Source organism: Hydractinia symbiolongicarpus, chromosome 8, assembly GCF_029227915.1.
Source record: "Hydractinia symbiolongicarpus strain clone_291-10 chromosome 8, HSymV2.1, whole genome shotgun sequence".
Classification (NCBI taxonomy): Eukaryota; Metazoa; Cnidaria; class Hydrozoa; order Anthoathecata; family Hydractiniidae; genus Hydractinia; species Hydractinia symbiolongicarpus.
The window spans coordinates 14,147,059-14,170,831 of record NC_079882.1 but is presented as its reverse complement, the minus strand read 5'-3'; the positions used below and the strand labels follow the sequence as shown (position 1 = coordinate 14,170,831).

At 36.5% G+C, this 23,773-nt stretch overlaps 2 protein-coding genes and 1 long non-coding RNA gene across 3 annotated transcripts; 2 read left to right on the top strand and 1 right to left on the bottom strand.

Moving 5' to 3' along the window:
- Positions 1-8,712: 8,712 nt before the first annotated feature.
- LOC130656066 (uncharacterized) lies at positions 8,713-21,899 on the top strand. Its single transcript, XR_008984825.1, has 2 exons — positions 8,713-8,989; positions 21,744-21,899. It is a non-coding gene; the product is annotated as an uncharacterized LOC130656066 (long non-coding RNA).
- Positions 17,698-18,652, top strand: LOC130656061 (uncharacterized). Its single transcript, XM_057458905.1, has 2 exons — positions 17,698-17,777; positions 17,848-18,652. Exon 2 carries the CDS (start codon positions 17,849-17,851, stop codon positions 18,560-18,562), a length of 714 nt encoding a protein of 237 aa, XP_057314888.1. The 5' UTR covers positions 17,698-17,777; position 17,848; the 3' UTR covers positions 18,563-18,652.
- On the bottom strand, positions 18,522-20,150 carry LOC130656062 (uncharacterized). The gene has a single exon (XM_057458906.1). The coding sequence runs from the start codon at positions 19,427-19,429 to the stop codon at positions 18,881-18,883; it is 549 nt and encodes a 182-aa protein (XP_057314889.1). The 5' UTR covers positions 19,430-20,150; the 3' UTR covers positions 18,522-18,880.
- Positions 21,900-23,773: the final 1,874 nt, after the last annotated feature.

Genomic DNA, 23,773 nt, shown 5'->3' with positions numbered 1-23,773 from the left:
ATCTCGGAGCACATCCCTGTAAGTTTAGCCATTCATGATAGTCTCAATCAAGATCCAACGTTCATCATGCACGAGTATCCCAAGGTGTTGGTGCGGAAATTCGTTGACCAACTCGAACAGAGGCAATCCCTCATCGTCGAAGAAGTTGAAATACTGTACCCCAAATCAGAGGATTTTGACATGTTCTCCAACCAATCCCAACAAGCTTAGAACGAGTGGGTGAACCAAGTGGCGGTGATCGGGTTTAACAGCGGAAAGTATGACATCGACATGATCAAGCAGTATTTTGTCGAGCGCAAAGGCGATAACGAGAGGATCACTGTGGCTAAAAAAGATAACGACAACATGTTTCTCAACACTTCAAAGTTCAAATTTCTTGACATCAAAAACTTTCTCGCACCCGGCATGAGTTACGATGGCTGGTGCAAGTCCCTGGAATGTAGACTCGAAAAGCTCATGTTCCCATACGAGTGGTTGACGGCCTATAACAAGCTGAAACATGTCAGCCCTGTAGAGCACGAGGATTTTTATAGCAGTCTCAGCGGGAAAAACGCACTCTCCCCCGAAGAGTACAAAGCCTTCGGGGAGGAGTTCTACAAGCGCGGCTGTGTCACTATGCTGGACTGCCTGGCTGAGTACCACCTGGCAGACGTGCTGCCCTTCGTTGATGCTGTAGACAAGACTCGCAACACATACTACGGGGATGAGATTGACATTCTCAAGGATGCCGTGAGCATTCCGGGTGTGTCGATGCGATACGTCTTGAACAAGTCTCTGCGCGTGAAACCCGAGTTAGAGCTCTATGCGCCAGGAGAACCCTGCAGGCACAAATGCCAAGACAACTGCTTCAAAGGCAGGTGCAAGGCTTGCATAGATGTTCAAAAAACCTGCGGCGGGTGTTCAAGAAATTAGGCTTACGACCTATTGCAGACCGGCATGGTTGAAGGCCCCGCGATCGTCTTTTGCAGGTATCACGAGGGGGATGTGACTTCCATCAGATCTCACATCTACGATGAGCCACTCAAATGCAAGACCATTCTCGGCTATGACGCCAACATGCTCTACCCGAGTACCTTGCTGCAAGATTTCCCATGCGGTAAGGAGAAGTTAATAAAGATGGCAGACCCCGTTGAGGGTTTGGAGGCTCTGGAGCAATGTGTTATAGACGGCGAGCTCTTTGGTTTTGCGCAAGTGGATATAGAGGTGCCTGCGGAGCTATACGACAAGTTCAGCAAAATGTCCCCGCTATTTGTAGTTAAGGAGATACCCGATACTCAAATACCTCGGCACATGCACGAGTACCTACAACAGACGGGGCACAAACGTGTTCCAGGTACCAAGAAGCTTTTGGGAGTGATGAAAGCTGAGAGGATCTTGTTGTACACACCCGTGCTCAAATGGTACTTCGAGCACGCGTTGAAAGTCACGGGATGTTACCAGCTCTTTAAGTACACACGAGGCAAGCCCTTCGCGTGGTTTCCGGAAGAGATTGCGGATGCGCGACGCCAAGCTGATAAAGACCCTGATAAGCGCATCGCTGGTGATACAGCCAATTTGAAAGGGAACAGCATCTATGGGAAGATGATCAAAGATCTGGCGCGGCACACCAACACTAGCTTTACCAGGGATGAGAAGGTGGTAGATGCAGCAATGAGGAGCCCATACCTCGAAGACCTTGAAGAGATCGGGGACGCGTATGAAGTAAGAAGAAGTAAACAAAGGGTCAGCATCGATAGAGCTTATCAGTGCGGCATAGCCCTCTACCAACTGGCCAAGTTGCGCATGCTCGAGTTTTACTATGACTTCCTCGACAAGTTCGTAGATCGCCGAGATTTCGAGTACACTTAAAAACTTTAGCAATAGAGGTGTTTAAAAGCATTAAGAATCTGAACCCTGAATTCATGTGGTGCCTATTTAGTTTTAACACATACCAATGTGAGCATAACCTCCGGAGAGGCCGTTCTTTGACTTTACCTAAAGCTAAAACTACTACCTATGGTACAAAATCCATCTTGTATCAAAGTTGTTGGATATGGAATAATCTTCCCCGTGAAATTAAAAATAGTTCAACCATTGAAGAGTTCACGGTTAAATTAGCCTGCCAGGATTCTATTTTATGTAATTGTAAAATATGTAAAAAAAATTGATGAAAAAAAAAAAAGTGTAAAATATGAATTGTAAACTTTAATTTATCTTTGCCCAGAATGTTATTTTTCATTGTTATTATTATTATTATTATTATTTGTTACGTTAGTTGGTTTTTATTAACGAAAGCTATCTTGTAAATTTGATCAACGTTAAATAAAGAAACATACATACATACATACATATACATGAACCTGGACACGGACAGTGCGTATTTTGTTATCTCCGAGAAGAGCTGCGGGAGGTCATTCACAAGGAAATGCTCGAGCAGTACGACGAGGATGTGAAAAACTGGCTCGTCACCGACAAGCACTCGAGTCGAACGGGAGGTCTGTTCAAACCTGAATTCGTCGGGTCTATGATGATTGCATTGACATCCAAGTGCTATTTCGTAGAGGGTCAAGAAGAGTTTTCAAGAAGAAGTTTTCGTGTAAAGGCATGTCGAAAAGGCAGAACGAAGTGATATGGTCAAGGTACATGGGAGCACTGAAAGGCGAGCTAGATACTGCTAAAAACGTAGGTTTCCGGGTGCACAACCAGGGGATGATCACTTATGAGCAAAACAAGCTAGGGCTCTCGCCGTTCTGTGATAAACGGAAGGTGCTCGAGGATGGTGTACATACTGTGCCTTTGGAATTATAAGTCGCGTTGAATAGATTTGTGTTTTTCTCACAACTTTGAGTCACTCCTCATCAGTATGAATCGGTAAAAACAAGAACAAACTCATTTGCCTCATCCATTCAGAAATGATAAACATTTCTGAATAATCAAGAGGTTTTCTGTATGATGCGTAAACGACCTAACCGGTGATGCGTGAATTTTCACACAGGTAATACTCAAGGTGATACTGAATAGCTATATACGAAGCTCGATATATAGTAAAATCGTGGTAGCCTGCTTAGACCTGGCTGAAGGGTACGGATGGACGAGCGGAGACCATGCCTTACCTGGAGGCGGCCGTCTCGCCCCGGTTTCTACCACACACTGTGCCAGTCGGGAAAAAAGTTGAGCCAAAATGCCGGTTAAATGTCAGTGCTACGAACGGCCTCTGAAAGCGCTCACTTAAAAAGGTGGGTTTCGTTAATGCGTTGTACAAGCACGACATTCTGTATAGAGTATAGAGAGCAAGTACGCTAAGCTTGCAAAGCAGGACAGCACTGAAAAAACACTTCGGATATGGAAAACCAGAGCCTCTGAGTTGTATACTCGCAGAATCAAAAACCCTTAACAACAACAAAAACAACAAAACACCCAGAGGGTTCCAGGCGCGGATCCAGGGTTAGTCAGATAAGTCGCATGACTAAGTGTAAATTTGACGAAAAATGTTAACCAAGCGAATGATGTCGACGATCCAGGTGTTGCAGACGGAGCGCGTTAAAAAATCAGATTGTAATTTATTTACGGCGAAAAGCCACGGTTCACAGCCCTCTCCATTTCGCCTATGGTGATGTTGACGTCAAAGTTGTGACGTCACTACCATAGAGACTGAGAGGGTTGCAAATTATAGCTTACAGATTTTGACTGATTCATTATAACTAATCAGTCACTCAGTCAGTCAAAAATCAAATAGCTATGGCTTGCAACCCTCCCCATCTCACCTAAGGGGCATGTGACGTCAAACTTGTGACGTAATTTTTACACTCACCGCAGCCGGCGTAGGAAATTTACCACGCAGTACGGAAAAGGTTCCGTACTGCGTGGTTACTTATAACCTGTTAGGCTATAGTTTTAACTCCCATCCGTCAGGATTAGTCAAAGACTCACGCCTTTTTACGATGGCCCCTATGGCTCACTTCTCTTCTTAATAAAAAAAACTTCTCTTCTTAGTCAAAACACCTGTCTTCTTAGTTACAACACTTCTCTTCTTTCCTCTGAAATCTTCTCTTCCGTTCGAAACACTTCTCTTCCAAAGTGAGAAACACTTTTCTTCCATAAACTCAAAAAATTTCCAGACCCAATTCCGGTCCGGAATATTGATTGAGCTATATTTCGCTAACTCACGTTTTTTGAATAAATTACCGACCCGTCACTTCCAGGTTTTTTTGCGTTTTTCGTATATTAGGGAGACGAGAGTGAATAAATGACGTATCCGTTTAAGGCATTCGTGTATCATTTTTAATACGCACGTTCTTATAAGAATACCAAAATTTTACCCAGGCTGGCCATTATTTCTTTATTGTTCTAAACAAAATACGTATTGTTTTAATCTAAAATTCTAGCCTGATATTTTTGAAAGGAAATGTGCTTTGCTTGGTTGACACCACCTTGATTTTGAGGACTCTCGGTAGCCATCTATTTTGCCATTTATTGTGTCTCTTGATAAATAAAATTAATTACTTTGCTACTGATTTGAATTGATTCGTGTTATTATTTTATTCATGCACATGCTTCTGGACCTGCTACAATATTTTAATAAAACTATTTTTATACGTAAATTGAGCACGTGTTAGCCAAGTATGCTTTTGCGAAAAATGAAAAAAATTACACAGACCATGGGTGTAAAATTGCGGATTAGATTTTTAAAATTACTTGTGAAGAGAAAGTTTGGGGCCACATGCAAATACACTTCTCTGCATTGGGGCCACATGTCGTTCGGGAAATGAGTTTACTCCCTGGGTACTTCTTCTTGAAAACTCTTCTTGACCCTCTACGAAATAGCACTTGGATGTCAATGCAATCATCATAGACCCGACGAATTCAGGTTTGAACAGACCTCCCGTTCGACTCGAGTGCTTGTCGGTGACGAGCCAGTTTTTCACATCCTCGTCGTACTGCTCGAGCATTTCCTTGTGAATGACCTCCCGCAGCTCTTCTCCGAAGATAACAAAATACGCACTGTCCGTGTCCAGGTTCATGTATATGTATGTATGTATGTATGTTTCTTTATTTAACGTTGATCAAATTTACAAGATAGCTTTCGTTAATAAAAACCAACTAACGTAACAAATAATAATAATAATAATAATAACAATGAAAAATAACATTCTGGGCAAAGATAAATTAAAGTTTACAATTCATATTTTACACTTTTTCTTTTTTTCATCAATTTTTTTTACATATTTTACAATTACATAAAATAGAATCCTGGCAGGCTAATTTAACTGTGAACTCTTCAATGGTTGAACTATTTTTAATTTCACGGGGAAGATTATTCCATATCCAACAACTTTGATACAAGATGGAATTTGTACCATAGGTAGTGGTTTTAGCTTTAGGTAAAGTCAAAGAAGGGCCTCTCCGGAGGTTATGCTCACATTGGTATGTGTTAAAACTAAATAGGCACCACATGAATTCAGGGTTCAGATTCTTAATGCTTTTAAACACCTCTATTGCTAAAGTTTTTAAGTGTACTCGAAATCTCGGCGATCTACGAACTTGTCGAGGAAGTCATAGTAAAACTCGAGCATGCGCAACTTGGCCAGTTGGTAGAGGGCTATGCCGCACTGATAAGCTCTATCGATGCTGACCCCTTGTTTACCTCTTCTTACTTCATACGCGTCCCCAATCTCTTCAAGGTCTTTGAGGTATGGGCTCCTCATTGCTGCATCTACCACCTTCTCATCCCTGGTAAAGCTAGTGTTGGTGTGCCGCGCCAGATCTTCGATCATCTTCCCATAGATGCTGTTCCCTTTCAAATTGGCTGTATCACCAGCGATGCGCTTATCAGGGTCTTTATCAGCTTGGCGTCGCGCATCCGCAATCTCTTCCGGAAACCACGCGAAAGGCTTGCCTCGGGTGTACTTGAGGAGCTGGTAACTTCCCGTGACTTTCAACGCGTGCTCGAAGTACCATTTGAGCACGGGTGTGTACAACAAGATCCTCTCAGCTTTCATCACTCCCAAAAGCTTCTTGGTACCTGGAACACGTTTGTGCCCCGTCTGTTGTAGGTACTCGTGCATGTGCCGAGGTATTTGAGTATCGGGTATCTCCTTAACTACAAATAGCGGGGACATTTTGCTGAACTTGTCGTATAGCTCCGCAGGCACCTCTATATCCACTTGCGCAAAACCAAAGAGCTCGCCGTCTAGAACACATTGCTCCAGAGCCTCCAAACCCTCAACCGGGTCTGCCATCTTTATTAAATTCTCCTTACCGCATGGGAAATCTTGCAGCAAGGTACTCGGGTAGAGCATGTTGGCGTCATAGCCGAGAATGGTCTTGCATTTGAGTGGCTCATCGTAGATGTGAGATCTAATGGAAGTCACATCCCCCTCGTGATACCTGCAAAAGACGATCGCGGGGCCTTCAACCATGCCGGTCTGCAATAGGTCGTAAGCCTAATTTCTTGAACACCCGCCGCAGGTTTTTTGAACATCTATGCAAGCCTTGCACCTGCCTTTGAAGCAGTTGTCTTGGCATTTGTGCCTGCAGGGTTCTCCTGGCGCATAGAGCTCTAACTCGGGTTTCAAGCGCAGAGACTTGTTCAAGACGTATCGCATCGACACACCCTGCATGTGCTCGACCTTTTTGCCTTTGCAAATGATTGTCGTCTTGACACCTTCACAGTCGTTCTGCTTGTGCCGCTCGAGGTTTTCAGATCTGGTGAAGATTTTGGTGCAAGCCTCGCATTCCCAGCGCTGAGTCAAAACATCCATCTTCGTGATGCAGAAGCAATGACCATCCAGCATGCCGAGATCGATTGTGTCCAGCCCCTTTTTGCACTGGTTTTGACCATAGACGAGCCGCCATGGTGCCTTGTCTGAGTTCGTCTTGGGTTCAAAGACCCTGATGTTGATCTTGAAGTGTTTGGCGATACCCTCCAAGTCCACCAGCTTCGTAGCACGTACCTCTTCCCGCTTTAGCTTGGAGTCTTCGTAGTACTCGCGTGCCAGTTTGAGGGCCGGTCCCGTTAGGAACTCTGTTCCCCTTTTTACGTCGGCCCTCTCCCTTACAGTCAAGCATCACCAAAAGCACAGGTTGTTCGTTCTGGCATCTTCACCGTCCATGGCGTAGATACACCTTTTGCCCAGCAGCCAGTCCGGCAAAGGTCTGCATCTAAGTAGGGGCTCCCTCGTAGTGATGATTTTGACCTGTATATGCTTGAAGACTATCTTGCCTTCGTATGCTCCAGGAGTCTCGATGGTTCTGTCGGGTGGCAAGTAGGCTTTAGTCTAAAAGTCCGCATCCTCCAGATCCAGACGCTTCATCTCGTATTCTTCCATAAAGGGTTCGATTTCCGCCATACTCTAAAGTGATCCGGAGCTCTTGGTCTTGTGGTAGGCCGACGCGTCTCCACCACCTCGGTAGATGTCACAGCTGAAACTATAGACCACCTTGACGCGCATGTCTACGTGGGGAGTGATTTTTCGTATGATAGCATCCGTCAACGGTTGGTTAAGGTTCTTGTTGAACTGCCGCTACTGGCGCCGACACGGTGTCGTATATAGCTTGCTGATAGCGTTCCTGAACCAACTCATCTTTATTATATACAGATTTCAACTTCAAAACACCGGTCCTTGAGTATGGGACTTTCCCCTACTCGATTGCGCATTCTCGAGATTTTGTTGATGTCAGCATTATTACTAACGGCGTGTGCGCATGCGCAAGAATAATCGGAATGGGATTTGTTTTCGGATGCCGTCGGATTTACCGATTTTGGGAGGGTGGAGGCTGGGGTGGAGGGGGTGGAAGCGGGGGTTTGACGATCGAAACCCCAAAACCTGTTTATATTCACTCCTTACTTGCCAACCTCGTTCCCAGGGCATTTTGCCTTGTTGATAGCGGCGAAAAGGCCCTGGAACAGGCTGGTCACATGATCGCTTATAATTCATGATAATTATAACCCAAAAATGATTTATGAACAGTTTTGCCCTGTAGAAATTTGTGTCTGAACCGCGCGGGAGTTTTATGTAAACAAGAATACAAATATGGCGGCGGTCGATTTATTTTGTAGAGTGGATAAAAAGACTAGCTACAGTTTTGCATCAACTTTAGGGAGGCTCGTTTGAGATATATGTTAAAAAAAGTTACCATTTTTAGTTCTACATGATATAAAGCAAATTTATCTCAATAATTAAATTGATATATGTGAGGTTTTTGTCTTATTCAGCAACTGATAGTTACCTAGCTGCTAGATTGCCGTCCAAATTACGTGAACGTGTCTTAATAAATAGCTAGTAACCAATGTATCAACGTTGTTAAATTCATTATCCTAATTGGGTACAAAACTCAATGTTCTTATTCAATGTTTGAATCTATTTTTTATAAATATTTTGGTGACAAGCTAGCGGTGTTTTTTTATTAAATCCTATGTGGGTAAATTGGCAAAATTATCTGTCACATTTCTAAGAAACATTTTGATGGCCAAAAACCATGCAGCTGACTTTCATCGTGACATGCGTTTTTATAATCCCCAAACCTCTTTTGCAAATCAAGAAGCAAAATAATGCAGGATCCATTCCAAACTTTATTTTCAGGTGGAGTCATCTTTTGAACTTGAAATTATCTCTTATAATAATACGGAGAGTGTGTCCGTCTGTCTGTGACAGGCAAAGTAGATGTGTTCATTTTCCTTTGATGTAGCCGAAATTTCCTTTGAAGTCTCCGAAAAAGTTATATCTATTTTGCCAGCGGGTTTACTTTGTTTACATCACGTGATCTAAATGAAGCAACTTGATTTGCTGAAAAAATTTTAACGGCTAACTCCCGAAAAATGGTAACCCTCGACACAAAAGCAACAACAAGAAAACAGCCCCTTCGTCTTGAAAAATTGCAAAAAGTAATTCAGAGAAAGAAAAGTCCAAGAAATGAAGTGAGAAGTGGTAGCTAGAGCTAGAAGTAAAGTAGTAAAGTTAGAAGAAGAAAATAGAAGCTAGAGGTTGAAGTGGATTTGAAATCACAAATAGTAAGAACTTTAATGTTTTTAGACGTTTAGTTTTTATGTCACTGGAGCAAGCAGATTCGCATTTTCCAACAAAAGCCTCAAATTCTTGAAGTTTCATATTTTAGCGCTTTTTTAAAAACAAACCTAGCCACCATATTTGTTTATGTTTTTGTTGCATAATTAATGTATCCCCTGGTGCGTAACTAATGTGTTTGTCCTAAAATTCAAAATGCTACATAAAGCTGTTAGCTGACTAACAAACGGAAAACTTTGGTTTGCTGAACTTACTGATCACTGTAATGTTAATATTTTTACATTACTATTGTTTCTCTTTATATGTGTTTTACTAAGCATAAATAGCTAGCTTTAGTTTTAGCTAAGTGTTCCCAGTTTAAGTATATTTAACTGGGGGTCTTAGCTACTGTTAGCTAGCTAATGTTGTCCTCCCCATGGGCTAGCTCTAACCTATGACTTATATTGTTATTCCTCTTTTTTAATTATCTATAGCTAGCTACCTTAGTTTCCAAACTTCTTTTCTTTTATGAGCACGAATTATGTTGTAACAAGCTAGCTAGCTACCTACCTACAAAATCTTTAAAGACTTGAACTTTTGCAGATGTATTTTATATTTCTTTTCGCATTTCCTGTAAACTTTACAAAGGGACCACGTGCAATATGACAAGTGGAATATTTTTTTTCCAGAATTTAAAACGTGTGTGTTAAGTTATTTTTATTGTTTTGTTTCTGACATCCTGTTTAACTTTCGTCAGCCTACATGTAAAATGCCAGGTTATTTTTACAGGGGGGTGTAGCTAGACATTTGATTGGAAATTTACATGGGTTTTTGACTTTATTTTAATTTATGAGAGGATGGTCGTTCGGTTCGGGAAGGTTGTTCGTGTTTTTGTTTGTGTTGCAAACTGCTGTTTTTTAAAATTTTCTGTAAACTTTTGTGGGAAAAAGACCACATGCAATATACTGAAAGCACAAATTTTGTAGAATTGGCCTCCACTAAAGGCTGTTGTGTAAGCTAATGGCTTTTCCATAGTTCGTATTATAAACTTTTGTTGGGGAGAACTAAACTGTATGTGATGTCATTTTTGCTGGAAGAAAATTCCATGGTTTCACGTTTTTGTTAAGAATTTTGTAATTGTGGTAATATATTACCGTTTTTGGTGAAGATGAAAAAACTTTTTTGTTTTTTATATTTTATGAAATGCCTGATTTTTCTATAATTTGATGTGTTTCATAACCTTTTTGTGGAAGATTTATGGGCAATAGCAATATAGAACATGCTAAATGAACTGATTTTTGTTGATTTGGATGTGCTCCTCAAAAACCGATCTGTTTTACATTTTGTGTTAACTTGTGTGAGGACGGACCGTATATACACTCTGTTTTCCAAAAGTAATATCTTTGTTGATTCAAATTTACTTCTTATTTATTTTTGACATTCACGTTTAAAATGGTTGGTAAAGGTAACTACAGATCATCATACAAAGGAAAATTTTTTTGTGTTCTTAACCTGTTAATTTTTACAATTTGTGTATATTTTTGGGAAACAGGATAGTATGTAATTGAATAAATGTTTTCCAGATATAAATTTGATGTTTTTTGACACTTCTGATTGAAATATTAAAGGTTTTCAACGAAGTAAATATTTGAGATGTGTTATTTCTGACTTTATTATTATTGTTAGTGTTGTACTTGATTCTAACATTATTTTGATTAGTGTTTCAAGCTCTACACATAATCTTTGTTGATTCAAGTTTATTCTTTGCTCATTGATTTTTTGACATTTATGTTTAAAATTGTTGGTAAAGGGCAGTGCGGAACTAAAAGAGAAAATTTTTGTGTTCTTAACTGGTTGATTTTTACATTTTGTGTAAATTTTTGTGGGAGAGGATGGTAATGCAACTAAAATGACTGACTTTTCTAGATTTAAATTTTATGTTTTCCAAACTACGGCTTTTTCATATTTTTGTATAAGCGTAAGGGAAAAACAATATTTAAAATGTGTAAAAAACTTATTTTTGCTAACTCTTGGAGGCCTCCTTTTTGACACTTCAGAATAAAATACTGAGGGTTTTCAACATAATCACTTATAAGATGTAAATATTTGAGATGCGTTATTTTTTAAATTGTTATTATCCGTGTTGTGACTGTTGGTGTTGTAACTGTCGGTCTTCTTACTGTTGGTTTTGTGAGTTTAGTGTTGTGAGTGTCGTTGTTGTAACTTTTTATCAACTAGATTTTACACCTTGCAAGCTGTTCTTTTTTATTTTGTGTAAGATTTGTGTGAAGGATTTAATGTGATTTGATATTTGACATTTTGTGTAAGATTTTAAGAACATTTTTTTGTATATACACTGCTGACGTCAGAAAAACATCTAAAAGAACCTAATTTCCCATTGTCCTTCTGCCTAAGTGGATTTCTCCACGGGCCTTATCGACTAGTCTATATAATAATACGCCAGTTCCGTGTGTCTGTCTGTCACTTTTGCAAAGTGGATTACATTCTTCAAAATTTTCTTTAACAAATTCTATAAAACATCGCCTATAAAATTGTTCTGTAATTTACCAAACTTTACCGATGAAATAGTATTGACGTCAAAGGAAAGTTAATTAAGATTAGTGAAGCCATTACAATGCACTTGAAACTTTGAGGCCAAATAACTTGGAAACAAGGTGGTGACGTCAATGTTTTTTCACCGCGTGGGTAACTAGGGACAACCTGGGACCAATTTGGGTAAGTTTTCCAAACCTGGGTCCCCGAATCCGTTTCGGAATAGACGGTTTGATGACGTCATCAAAAAACCTTTAAACCTTGATATCTCTGCAACCGTTTGTCAAAGATACATGATCATATACATTTTCTTGATCAGCATTTCAAGATCTATACGATGGAGGCAACAGGTATACAAATTTCTAAAAAAAAAATTTGGGGGGTTTGACTGGCCATTGTTGACATCAGCAAAATGTTAAAACCCTTATGTCTCATTAACTGCTTATCAAGAAGATATGATCATATACATTTTCTTGGTCAGCGTTTTAACATCTGCATAGTACAGGCAACGAATAAATTAAATTTCGCCAAATATTCTTGTAATTGCACTGCTGACGTCAGCAAAAAATCTAAAACAACCTACTTTTCCATTGTCCTTCTGCCTAAGTGGATTTTTTCCACGGGTCTAATCGACTAGTCTATATAATAATACGCCAGTTCCGTGTCTCTGTGACAGGCAAAGTGGATGTGCTCATTTTCCTTTGATGTTGCCGAAAAAAATCTTTGATGTTGCCGAAAAAAAAATATGTCTTTTTTGTCGTGAAAAGCCGCGAGTTTTGTGTGGTTTGTTAAATGAAGTTCTAGCACAAAGTAACGGAAATTGTGTTTGCAAAAAAGATGGCTGTCCTTTTTAAGCATTTGTCTTCTCTTGCCTTCAAAATAAATCTTTACAAAAGCATTTAAAAAGGGGCATGGTATATAAATGAAGTATAGAAAGGTTTCTGTAAGGTTTGTTTATGTTTTTTAAAGTTTTGATGATATTATTGATGCGAGACATGTTTGTTAGCTAGCATCAACCACACCAACAACAACTAGCTAGCTAGGTAGCTAGGAATTTATAAATATGTAGCCATGTTCTTTATACCTAGCTAAGTCTCCAGCTTATATTTAAGTGACCAGCTATTAGCTGCTCTAGCTGTTTTTGTTTATGGCATTTTGTCTCAATTAAGAAAAGTTTCAACTTTTTTGAGGGAGTACAACACCGAAAAAACTTGTGTTTTTTTATATTTTGTATAAATTCTTACTGGGCAGGACTCTGTACAACATACCGAAATGACTGATCCCTCTCTATTTATAAATTTGATGCGTTCCAAATCCCAGTTTTTTGAAATTTTGGGTAATATTTAATGAGTACAAGAAGCAAATACTGATTTTTGTTGAATCAGAAGTATTTCCTACAACCATTCTTTTTTTAGACTTTTGTGGAGAAAAAGTGTATGCAATGTCATCAGAATAACTGATTTTGTTGCAAACTGTTTTTCTTTTTTTACATTTTGGATTGAAATATTGTTATAAAGGGCATATATCAATAGACATATATATACCAAAATAATTAAATTCTGCAAACTTTGATTTTGTCGTTCACCTCTCATCTTTTATATTTTGATTAAACTTTTGAGGAAAACCATAGGAATTATTTAGAATTTGTATTTTGTGTTGCAAATTTAGTGCAAAAATTTAACTGTTGTGAGGGAGGACCATATGCAATTATATATACTAAAAATAATAATTTGATATTCTAGAAGTTGTATTTTTGTATGCACTTAAATGACTGCTTTTTCTGAGTTGAATTTGATGGGTTTCATATCAATTTTGTGGAAGATTTTATGGCTGAAGACAATATAGAACATGCCAATTGAACTGATTTTTGTTCATATTTTGATTTGCTCCTCATAAACCTTTGTGTTCTACATTTATTGTAAACTTTTGTGAGGAAGGACCATATATATATACAATGTTTTCAAAATAATGATTTTTGTTGATTTGAAATTTACTCCTTGCTCATTGCTTTTTCGACATTTCAGGTTAAAATGTTTGGTAAAGTCGGTACAGATCATTAGACAAAAAATTGTTTTGTTAACCGGTTAATTTTTACATTTTGTGCATATCTTTGCGGGAGAGGATGGTATGCAACCGAATAAATGATTTTTCAAAGTTTAACTTTTTGTTTTTAGGTGTTTTGTGTTTGTTTAAGTTTGGCTTTTTGATGTTGTTCAGGTTGTATTGTTGTATAAGCATTTAGGGAAAAGACAATGTTTAAAATGTGTAAAGAACTTATTTCATAGATCTGTGCTTACTGTTGCAAGCCTTTCTTTTCGACACTTCAGATTAAAATATTGAAGGTTTTCAACATAATCACTTTTAGGATGTATGCATATTTTAGATATGTGTTATTTCTGACATTATTATTATTGTTGTCGTAACTGTCTGGGTTGTGACTGTCAATGTTGTAACTTTCTACTAACTAGATTATACACCTTGCACGCCATTGTTTTTCATATTTTGTCTGGAGTTTTGTTGGGAGGATTTCATGCGATTTGACATTTGATATTTTGTGTTAGATTTTAAGAACTTTTTTGTTAAATTATGACTTATATACTTTCTTTTTATGCATTTTCAGATTATTTTTTTTAGTAAAAGGCATATTCAATATACTGAAATATTTGCTGATGTCATCAAAATTCAAATGACAGAACTTTTCAATTGTTTTTCTGCCTAAGTGGATTTTTTCCACGGGCCTAATCGACTAGTCTATATAATAATACGCCAGTTCCGTGTCTCTGTGACAGGCAAAGTGGATGTGCTCATTTTCCTTTGATGTTGCCGAAAAAAATCTTTGATGTTGCCGAAAAAAATATGTCTTCTTTGTCGTGAAAAGCCGCGAGTTTTGTGTGGTTTGTTAAATGATGTTCTAGCACAAAGTAACGGAAATTGTGTTTGCAAAAAAGATGGCTGTCCTTTTTAAGCATTTGTCTTCTCTTGCCTTCAAAATAAATCTTTACAAAAGCATTTAAAAAGGGGCATGGTATATAAATGAAGTATAGAAAGGTTTCTGTAAGGTTTGTTTATGTTTTTTAAAGTTTTGATGATATTATTGATGCGAGACATGTTTGTTAGCTAGCATCAACCACACCAACAACAACTAGCTAGCTAGGTAGCTAGGAATTTATAAATATGTAGCCATGTTCTTTATACATAGCTAAGTCTCCAGTTTATATTTAAGTGACCAGCTATTAGCTGCTGTAGCTACCTTATGTTAGCTTCAGTTTTATGTTGCTTTTTACATGTAGGCTAATCTTAGTGGTCTTTGCTAAGAATGTGACTGTAACTTATTTTAATTGACATTTTAAGCTTAAATTAACAAGCCACAACAACTTTTAAAAAAGTATTACATAATATTTAAGAAGAGTTTAAGGACTGTTTTTAAGCAAATAATGTATTTTTCACAATTTGTGTATGCAAATAATGTATTTTTCACATTTTGTGTAACTAAACTTATATACATCGGTTACATGCAATATGACGAAACGATTTTTATTTAACATGTAGTAATTCTGGTACCTTAAGTGTAGTGATTTTTGTTGTTCTAGATGTTCTGACTAAAATGTTTTTGTTTATGGCATTTTGTCTCAATCAAGAAAAGTTTCAACTTTTTTGAGGGAGTACAACACCGAAAAAACTTGTTTTTTTTTTTATATTTTGTATAAATTCTTACTGAGCAGGACTCTGTACAACATACCGAAATGACTGATCCCTCTCTATTCATAAATTTGATGCGTTCCAAATCACAGTTTTTTGAAATTTTGGGTAATATTTAATGAGTATAAGATGCAAATACTGATTTTTGTTGAATCAGAAGTATTTCCTACAACCATTCTTTTTTTACACTTTTGTGGAGAAAAAGTGTATGCAATATCATCAGAATAACTGATTTTGTTGCAAACTGTTTTTCTTTTTCACATTTTGGATTGAAATATTGTTATAAAGGGCATATATCAATAGACATATATATACCAAAATAATTAAATTCTGCAAACTTTGATTTTGTCGTTCACCTCTCATCTTTTATATTTTGATTAAACTTTTGAGGAAAACCATAGGAATTATTTAGAATTTGTATTTTGTGTTGCAAATTTTGTGCAAAAATTTAACTGTTGTGAGGGAGGACCATATGCAATTATATATACTAAAAATAATAATTTGATATTCTACAAGTTGTATTTTTGTATGCACTTAAATGACTGCTTTTTCTGAGTTGAATTTGATGGGTTTCATATCAATTTTGTGGAAGATTTTATGGCTGAAGACAATATAGAACATGCCAATTGAACTGATTTTTGTTCATATTTTGATTTGCTCCTCATAAACCTTTGTGTTCTACATTTATTGTAAACTTTTGTGAGGAAGGACCATATATATATACAATGTTTTCAAAATAATGATTTTTGTTGATTTGAAATTTACTCCTTGCTCATTGCTTTTTCGACATTTCAGGTTAAAATGTTTGGTAAAGTCGGTACAGATCATTAGACAAAAAATTGTTTTGTTAACCGGTTAATTTTTACATTTTGTGCATATCTTTGCGGGAGAGGATGGTATGCAACCGAATAAATGATTTTTCAAAGTTTAACTTTTTGTTTTTAGGTGTTTTGTGTTTGTTTAAGTTTGGCTTTTTGATATTGTTCAGGTTGTATTGTTGTATAAGCATTTAGGGAAAAGACAATGTTTAAAATGTGTAAAGAACTTATTTCATAGATCTGTGCTTACTGTTGCAAGCCTTTCTTTTCGACACTTCAGATTAAAATATTGAAGGTTTTCAACATAATCACATAATAAGATGTATACATATTTGAGATATGTGTTATTTCTGACATTATTATTATTGTTGTCGTTACTGTCTGGGTTGTGACTGTCAATGTTGTAACTTTCTACTAACTAGATTTTACACCTTGCACGCCATTGTTTTTCATATTTTGTCTGAAGTTTTGTTAGGAGGATTTCATGCGATTTGACATTTGATATTTTGTGTTAGATTTTAAGAACTTTTTTGTTAAATTATGACTTATATACTTTCTTTTTATGCATTTTCAGATAATTTTTTTAGTAAAAGGCATATTTAATATACTGAAATATTTGCTGATGTCATCAAAATTCAAATGACAGAACTTTTCAATTGTTTTTCTGCCTAAGTGGATTTTTCCACGGGCCTAATCGACTAGTAATAAATATATACCTTGCATGTAATTTAGATTTAGAACAAATATCAGTGAAAAGATGGCTACTAGAGCCATAGTACAAAAGTTTTTAACCATAATTTGACTTTATTTATCTAAGGTCTGTGATTTTTTGCCTGTCGATTTTTTCAATTTTTTGGGGGCATGCACAAGAATCTCATAAAAACGTGAACATTGGATCTTGTGTATATAAGTAGGCAAATATAATTAACATATTTGATATAGTAACCTGGCACATGGAATGTACATTAAGTGAGGCACTAAAATGTAACTATGCTGTGCTTTTTTGGGATTGCCTTTTACATGGAGTAAGCTCTCACAATTTTTTTAAGGATAGACATAAAGAATGATTTTGCATAAAGCGTGGTTTCCAATAAGTCGTCGATGTTCCGCAGTTGTTGCACAACACTACGTTTCCAAAAGAAAAGAAAAACCAAAACATCGTAAAAATGGCACATGTGAACACGCGATTTATCCTTCTTTGTCAGCTCAAACTGTTGATCAGTATACTCACGAGAAGACGAAAACAAAAACAAAAGAAGTGAAGTCATAGATTTTGGGTTAGAGATATTTTCAAAATTGGAGTTGAGAAAGGTGCGTTCAACAGTCTGATACCGGAGCTACGACTGCACGATATAGAATATTTTTATCGTTACCTTCGGATGTCACCCGAAAGATTTGAACATCTTTTATCGATGATTGAACCAAAAATACAGAAGAATTTTTGCCCAAGTAGAGAACCGATAACACCTGCTGAGCGATTAATAGTAACACTTCGTTATTTGGCCACAGGCGAATCCCAACAAACGCCGTCATTTTATTTTCGTATTGGCAGAGCGACGGTATGTAATAAGTGAAACTACTCGAGCTATATGGGATAGTTTGATGATATACTTAATACGATATACGATATACTTAAAGTCGCCAGACACTATCGAAGAATGGAGAACCATTGCTTTTGAATTTGAAAAAGAATGGAACTATCCTAACTGTGTAGGGGCAGTTGATGGTAAACACGTATGCATAAAAGCTCCAGCTAACTCTGGTTCCGCATATTATAACTTCAAATTTTTTTTTAGTATGGTTCTTATGGCAATATGCGATGCCAAGTACTGTTTCACGATGGTCGATATAGGAAGTTATGGCAGAGATAACGATGCGTCTATATTCAATGAAAGTGAAATATACAACGCTTTTCAAAATAATTTATTAAATCTTCCTGAACACAAAACAACATCATCGAAATCGAAACTTCCACCAGTTTTAATTGGAGATGACATTTTCGCTTTGAAACCCTGGCTCACGAAACCATTTCCTCTTAAATATCTATCATTTGAAGAAAGAATATATAACTATCGTCTATCAAGAGCAAGAAGAACAATTGAAAATACATTTGGTATTCTTGCAGCAAAATGGAGAATATTTCGACGACCAATAAAAGCTAAACCCACAAAAATTGAAAGAATAATTAAAGCTACTGTTTGTTTACACAACTACCTACGTTTAACAGATGGCCCAAAATATACTCCTTCTGGTTTTGTTGATTGTGAATCGAATTCAGGTGAAATAATACCTGGAGATTGGAGAAAGGAGATAATTAGTAGTTCAACTTTTCAACCTTTACAGAAATCTAGAAGTAACCGCTCAACAAATGATGCTAATTTGATTCTTTTGCTGAATATTTTACTAGCACTGAAGGAGAATTATCATGGCAGAAAGATTATGTTACGTCGTGTGGACACAACCCTGTCAATAAAAGAATTTTTTTCAATAATATCTGAACAATTTGAATGAACATTTTCAAAAACTTATAGATAACTTTGTGTTTTTAATAAATATTAATATACTGTAATTGAAAAAAATAAAATGTTTAATTTCCCGAAATATTCGGAAATTCCAAGTTTAACAGCAACTGCCGAGTGCCACTTTATCTATGGCTTGATTCTTAAGGCTAAGTCGCCTCATAACGGGTGCCATAGATTTACAAAAAAACATTATATTGTCGTCGTCTTCGCATGTTATAACTTTCTGTATAACTTTATTAATTTGAGACATAGTATTTAAAAGAGAAGAATCTACTTCGCTGTCATCATTTAATTCTTTAAACACTCGTCACTGCTGCTTTGCGTTCTTTTTCGCCAAAGTTTGATTTAAGCATAAGTTTTCTTTTTGTTGTTGAGTGTTCGAATTCCCGTGTAAAAATTGATCAAGAATGGAATCTTCGATCGAATTAATTTGTTCGACGTCATCACCTTGTTGTTGTTGTTCATTACTACTGTTCTCTGCTGCATCACACGATGAAGGAGAAACTTGGACAAAAGATGAAGGTGTTGCAGTGGGAAAGTTTGTCGAAGTTTCTCTGTGCTCTATATAAGTGTTCAACCATTCGAGATAGTCATATTCGTGACTTATAGAATTCCTTGAAGATCCCGAGGGCGTGGATTTTCTTTTTCTTAAAAATCTCCCATAGGCGGATCGTATAGTTTTGTATTTGCTCTCCGCTTCCATAGCGTTCATATTAAATATCGAACCAATTTTCTCCCAGGCATTCCTTTTCATATCCTGGTTTTTAAATTCGGAATCAAATTTATCATATAAAATCTTGTATTGTTGGACTTCTTGCATGAATCTTTCTTTTGAAAACGAAGTAGCAGCGGCCATTTTTATTTTTTATTTCTTGTTGTTGTTCAGTACAAGAGTTAATTTACAGAACCAATATAAATATTAAACAAAATGATGCAATTTGCTTAGCAACAGTTCACCGAACAAAATAGAAATTTGTCAATCTCGGCAACACTTGTTATGCAACATTGAAACAGTTGTGCAACATTTATTGTTTTGTGCAACATTATGTTTCCAACAACTCCGCAACAGTTGCACAACAGCCCGCGACTTATTGGAAACCACGCTTTAGCTATACTTTCTAGGTTTCAGAATTTGAGCAATATAAATGAGGCTTGATGAAGGTTTTGCAACAAAACTTCTAAATCTAGACCAAATTAGAAAAAACAAGTAAGGTTTTTTAACAAATTAATTATGCTAAGACCAATGTACCATATACTGAGAAAATTTAACGTCAAAACGTCCTATTATTATATTTTAGGCCAGCAATTAATTATGCTCCACTGGCATATTTCCACACATCATGGCCAAGTACAAATAGCATTTTTGGAATTAATACTGTGAACTTATATAATAAGCCAACTTAAATTAACCCATTATGATATCAAATGTCGTCCCTTTTACAAAATCTCAAATATTAATCTGCACAAAAAAGTGTTTCTTGTCTTGGTGACAGCTTTTATATACAATTAAGAACAACATGGCAAAAGTTTACATTTTAAAACTGGTAGGAATAGAATGATCAATTTAAAAGAAAATAGAAAAAACCTTTGGAAAAAATAAGTCGCACATTTGGATTTATCAGCATTAATTATATATGATAAGAAGAGAAGTTTTGAATAATATAGGATTATTAGAACAGGCTTTCTTATATTTTAAATTTTATAAGAGTTTGACTGTAATATTCAACTGTGGTGAACCATTTTCACTGCAGTTGATTTGTGTAATCATTTCATCATAAAACATTGAATGTTTTGCTACTAATGGGGGCAGTTCACTTAGTGTATAAACTTGAAAAATGATTCCATAAATTTTAATGCTGAATTTAAAATAAACAAAAAATGTCAAGCATGTTAACCCGGACCGGAGAATAATCCATAAATTTAACATTACAACCTGTCCTTCTTAGTTTTGATTATGCAAATAGGAAAAATTTTTGTGGCACAAATTTTGACAATTTTTTGTAATATGCAGTGTATTGAAAGATTTGTGTGCAACTAGGGTACCCAGCTCTTCTCATACAATTTCTATTGTGTTCTTAACAATATCACCCACCTGGAAAATAATAGCCATTGAATGTGGTTAAGTAAAGCTGTCAGAGTGTCACGTTATATATAGTAACACGGTGCAGATAGCTAGCTAGATACAGTATATGAATGTTAATACCAACAAACTTTCAAAACATTTTCTAAATTAAAGGCCTTTTTGCGAAGCTTATGTACGACGTGTGAAGTCACAAATGACCAATTGGACTTTTGTTCGATAATGGTGGCAACCGTTAATGTAATTATTGTTTTTGTGTGATTAAGTTTACACATACATAAAATATTTAAAAAAGATAAAAAAAATTTTAGGGCTTCATCATTTTCTTTACGACACTATGTTTTTGCATTGTGTTTCATGAGCTTACAATAATGTGGTATTGCTAAGTTATGATATGTAAAAACTACTCTTGAATGACCCTTTAGGAATGTGAAACCACATAATACACCTTAATCAAATTTTATATTTTTCGTAACTTTTGTGTTCAGTATGGTAGATTAGTATGCGTGTCAACTGGCCAAAAAAGCCATAAGTATGAGGGCAACCTTGAGCAAATTGTTAAGTACAATTTGTACTTTCCAAATGAAAAACAGTGCCTTCAATTCTGTTGTCTTGGCCACAAAAAGTAGTGATCTATATTTTATGTGGTTAGCCTCATTAATTGCAATAAATTAACCCTGTCAATTGTTCCAGGAGGGACAACATGACGGTTCTAGAGTGCTAAAAAGCTTCCATTTGAGCTACAAAAACCCTTTAAATTTCTGTTCAATAAGGAACAGCTGTTATATGGGATTGAACCCATATGAATATGAAGTGAACACTCTACCGACTGAACTACCAATCCCCAAAAGAAGACAACCCTCAAAGTAAACAGAGTTGCATGACTTTATTAATTCTATCAAGCATGTATCAATCATATTGTATTTAGTAAATAATTTTTGAGCACTCTTTCCCAAAAAAAGATATATATTTGTAGTTTAGAAATTTAGCTCTAAATATCGTCAAAGGCACTGGATTTTAATGTATTTAAAGACTTTACTATATATATAATATAATATACTATATAAAAATATTTTCTGTTTCTTTTTAGATTGCGTACAATGAGAGCGAGAGATGTTATCTTTCAATACGTGAGATAAAAAGAAGAAAGCGAAACCTCATCCCGCGTTGTTATTGTTGTTCTGTCAAAAACTTGAAGCTGTTTTATAAATCTTGATAAAGTTAATAAATTGTTTTCGTTTCTGTAGATTGTTTGTTTTTGTGTATTGTTTCCCGTGAGTTTACAAAATTTATTGCAGCAGATTCATTAGCTTCAAGAAATCGGTTTTCATAACTAGTGCCGTTATTTTTAAGTGAAAAAAAAAACACATGCTGCTTCGTTCGCATTCTTGTCTCCGAAAGTCTCTATTATTATCTGCGTTCCGAGTATTATTTTCCATTTGAAAAAGTGTACCTTACGATGCGCATCCCCTTAATTCGTGACATTTTCGCACACTACGGATTGTACAACTTGATGTATTGCATTTCTTTCAAAATAAGGGTTTTAACTTTATAAAAGTATAACTTTGCATGGATTTTTAGCGCTAAAAGCTTCATTAATGTTGAATTTACGTCGGACACCACTGACAATATTGTGATTATTGTCAATATTAAATTTTATAATTCTGTGAAAAAGAGGTTTTACGAAATTTCTTAGTTATCGTTTATGTTTAGTTTCGCGCGATCTAAATTTCTCGTACCTCTTAACCCTATTCGGTCCGGGGGGGGGGGGGGGGGGGGGAATCCGCCCCCCCCTGACGGTTTTTTTTTAATAACTCCTGATTGCTTTCTTATAAGGCTACGATACTTACTGAGTTTTAACATTTATCTATTAGACACCTGCATGCTAAATTTTTAGGTCCCATACCATTCAGAGGCTTTGATATTGGCCATTACTCGAAACTACCCCTAAAATCTCTATGAAATCCTTATAAAAGGGAAAATATAATAACTCCTGTTAGGAAGAATCATTTTGAATAATTTTGACACGTGACTAATCCAATTTCCAGATTTTGTCGGATTTTACCCGGAAATCTGGAAAAAACGGATTTTCGGTCAATTTTTGGCAATTTTTTATCCGATCCATGTAAAAACCGGAAGATATGTTAAAAACATTTTATTTAGCTTTCAGAAACTTCAAACAGAATGTAAAAATTCGCTCTAGAACAAAAGTAATTATATTTTAAGCAGATAGTGGCATTTTTAACAATTTTCAAGCCCCCGGTCAAAGTATGTTCGAAAAACCCCGGACCGAATAGGGTTAAAAGAAATATTCCGCATATAAATATTGTATTTTTGCCAAAAAATCACTACTTTTGCACAACGAGTTGTTGTTGTTTCGCGGCGAGTTTATTTTACAACTTCGTCCCCAGGGTTTTCTACGTCTATGATATTCAGTTTTGGTGTATTTCCCAGATATCAGCTGCAGTAAGATGTAAGCACCTCGTCGTAATATATCAAAGAGAAACAAAAGTACTAGGGTCAACTATTGGCTAGTTTCGATTTTGCTTGCAACTTGCGTAATGCTTCGCAACCTTTTTTTAATTTCTAGTGCCAATATTAAACAATCAAGCCAAGCTAGATCAATAGAGCAAAGTCAGTAATATTCTGATAATCTTGGTTTTATTGGCCAAAACATTTCTTCGATGTTGTTTCTTTTTCGCTCGCCATTTCTAAATCTTGCTTTTAAAGGCGAGCGTCAAGTTTGCATCTCATTATTTCTGGAATTTCAAAAATGCCCAGTATGTCTGGGCATTTTTGTATCACATGACCAGCCTGTTCCAGGGTCATTGTTGGCCACTCCGTAATAAGGGCTCAGGGGCCACAAGACCCTGGGGACGAGGATGACTACTTGCGCGACGCGCATGATACGCGATCCACGATGTTAGGTGTCCTGATTCCAGTACTGTAACATTCACTCGCCCATGTTGAATCGCCGTCAAGAAGAATCGAACCCCGGTTTCCCGCACAAAGTACGAGAGCTATAACCACTAATCTACAGCGCCACTCGTACCTTAACCCCTAGAGCTCCTTTTAGTGGCACAAAATCCGCCTCGTTAAAAACATCTGGAAACGAAAATT

Coding starts and splice junctions, on each gene's coding strand:
- LOC130656062 (XM_057458906.1), bottom strand. CDS start 19,429: ATGGCCGCTGCTACTTCGTTTTCAAAAGAAAGATTCATGCAAGAAGTC.
- LOC130656061 (XM_057458905.1), top strand. CDS start 17,849: ATGGTTCTTATGGCAATATGCGATGCCAAGTACTGTTTCACGATGGTC.